The following is a 2,695-nucleotide window of genomic DNA, read 5'->3' on the forward strand; positions in this document are numbered from 1 at the left end:
TTTCTTTCTTTCTTTCTTTCTTTCTTTCTTTCTTTCTTTCTTTCTTTCTTTTTTTTTTTAATTCTGTTTTGTTTGTTTGTTTGCATGTTTTGTTTTCTGGAGAGAGAAAGTGAATGGAGTTGGATGGGGCAGATCTAGGATGAGTTGGGGAAGGGGAAACCTGATTAGAAAATGTTGTATGAAAAAAATTGTAATAATAAAGAAGAAAAAGATGCTCATGCAGATAAATGTGGTGCTGCACATGAAGCCATTAGCAGAGTTTCTCCCAATTCGTACATTTTCATTGTTATCTATTACTATTAGCTCTGGGTTTGCTGCCTCACAGCCTCATAGTTTGAGGTCTTTTAAAAATCGAGTCACCAAAGTTCCCCTGTTGCTTTCTCCTTTGTGCCACCTGTGATGAGAACAGGATTTTTAAGCGACACACGCTCTCACAATGACTGGTGTCTGTCAAGGCTTGCCTTTGCTAAAGCAGGTAGAAAACGACAGGTGGGGACTAGACGAGGGCTTTTACAGAAACGCCAAGAATGAAGAAGAACCCACGGCTGGCAATCAGCGTCTTAGGGCTCCTGCCTCCCACTTTCCTCAGGGCACGCCCAGAGCCACTTGGAAATTCCACGTTCTTGGTCACCTGTCGCACTGCTCTTTAGGGAGGTCGGTCTCACACCTCGCCCCTCCAGCCCAGGTATGATTTCTCTCACACTCCTAGAGGGCGTCTTTTAAGACTGGACTGTGCACAGTCTCCTCAGAGTTTGTTTAGCTCAATGGCCAGACCACTTAAGTCCTACATATCTGTCTCCCCTAGGCTTTCCCAAGTCTAGGTGGTGACTTGGACCAGCAAGTGTCTCAGTTCATTGAAGCGTTGCTTCTTGGGAAATGTAGTACTCAAGCGGGTCCCCCTGCTTTGATAGCAGCCGGAAGACTACACTTCCCAGAGTGCTCAAGAAAAGGAAGGCTGACCCAGGCGTGAAGCTTCACGTGACTACTCACTATGGCTTCCCTGTGTTGTAGCCGGCTATCTGGTGGTCTTGTGTGATTTGTTACGTCTCTGCTGCCGGGTAATCGTCTCTCGACTTCGACATGCAAAAAATCAAATCTCTTATGACCCGGCAGGTGAGTCATGTTGCCTGAAGCGAAGACCTTGTCCCTCCCGGGTGGGAGTGGAGCCGAGACTCCCAGCCCCCGGACGGCGGTGGGCGGAGGCTTAAGTTACAGAGGGTAGCGGGTGCCAGGGGTTTTGGACAGCTAAGTAGTATCCTGGAAAACTCACCGGAGCCTCCTAGATCCGACCTGGACTCTTTGTGGGTAGTGTCTTCCCAGATGCATTCATGTAGACAGGGCCAGCCAGGGAGTTGGGCTGTCTTTGTCTCCCCTCTTTTGCTTTTGCTTCCTTTCCAGGACGGCTTCAGCTAAGCTTTGCAGCACCTGACGGGGGGGTGGTTTGCCAGCAAGTGCCCCGGGAAGGGAGGTGGCGTCTATGCAGTAGAAAAGACTCGAAAAGATCGAGGGTGAATGGACAGGTCTATTTATAGACTACATTGGTATCGTTGTGGTTTGGGGGCAACCCCTCAAACCTTGTAGCTATTTTCTGGATGTGAAAATGAGAATGACAGTTGCTTTTCTGTACCTCCTATCTTAAAGTACCGCGTTGTAGGTCACCAGTGTGCTATGTATGTGAACTTTCTTTGTGTATTGCTACTTAAAAAAAAAAAAAAAATCCTTGTTCTGGCAAAACAATGGTCTTTTTATGCTTTTTGCCAGAATGATAATTCACGAATAAGACTGCTCTGTGTCCTCTTTCACGTATGTTAGGGCTTCCCAATACTGTGTCTCAGCTTCCTTCAAGAAGTTGAAAGAATTGATTTTTTTTAAGGTATTTATTGATCCTTTCATTGCAGAAACCTTTGCTCTGACTGTAGCATATAATTAAGATTTGTTGTTTTTCTTTGTTTTAGTAAGAAACAAGCATAGTTTAGATGAATTTTAAATCAGTGTGACTTAGAAATTTTGGTAGAATCCTTTCTCAAAAGTTTCACATATAATTTTTTTTTCCTTAACAAAAGAGAACAAACAGGAAAACAAATGGCTTCTTTACCCATTTGAGAATTCAGAATTTAGCGATAGTGGGACAGTTACATATAATTTCATACAGACAGCAAATGCCCTGTCCTGGCATAATTGTTTTCCTTTTCCAAGTTACATGATTGGTGTCAAGAAAATAGGAAAAATGTTCTGTGAATAATAAAATGAACAAACAAGTAGGTGAGTAGAGGCATTTAGCAATCTTTCACATTTGTTGAACACTGGGGCTGTGCCTCCTGCTGCTTTCTGGAGAATGAGCTGGAAGGCTGCTTCATCCTGAGGTGGGAGGAGAGAAAGCAGACGAACTAGGAGCTGAATTGCAGCCACTCAAGACGAACTAGGAGCTGAATTGCAGCCACTCAGGTGCTAGATGACTCCATTCTGGTTTTGCTTTCTGTCTGCTTGGTCTTGCCTGTGATGCCATATGGTCATTTGTCTGTTGTACCACTTGTAAACTTTCTTGGGGCTGCTGCATTTGGAGATTTTGTTCCTATGGTTGGGGCTCTTTTGTACTTGGTGCCTGTGTTACCATTGGTGTATAGTAGTTTTGCTGATTTGATTTTCTTTCTTTCTTTCTTTCTTTCTTTCTTTCTTTCTTTCTTTCTTTCTTTCT

The 2,695-nt window shown here is 44.0% G+C and overlaps 1 protein-coding gene across 2 annotated transcripts in view; it reads left to right on the top strand.

Annotated features, from left to right (window-relative positions):
• The first annotated feature begins 996 nt into the window (after window positions 1–996).
• The window catches only part of Vps50 (VPS50 subunit of EARP/GARPII complex), a 104,219-nt gene continuing 102,520 nt past the window's right edge, over window positions 997–2,695 (top strand). For both annotated transcript variants that reach the window (XM_055612841.1, XM_055612842.1), the window contains exon 1: window positions 997–1,113. In XM_055612841.1, coding sequence (XP_055468816.1) covers window positions 1,081–1,113 — 33 coding nt within the window. In that variant the 5' untranslated portion in view covers window positions 997–1,080. The remainder of the gene's footprint in view (window positions 1,114–2,695) is intronic.

Source organism: Psammomys obesus, unplaced genomic scaffold (genome assembly GCF_907164565.1).
Source record: "Psammomys obesus unplaced genomic scaffold, mPsaObe1.curated_primary_1811, whole genome shotgun sequence".
Taxonomy (NCBI): domain Eukaryota; kingdom Metazoa; phylum Chordata; class Mammalia; order Rodentia; family Muridae; genus Psammomys; species Psammomys obesus.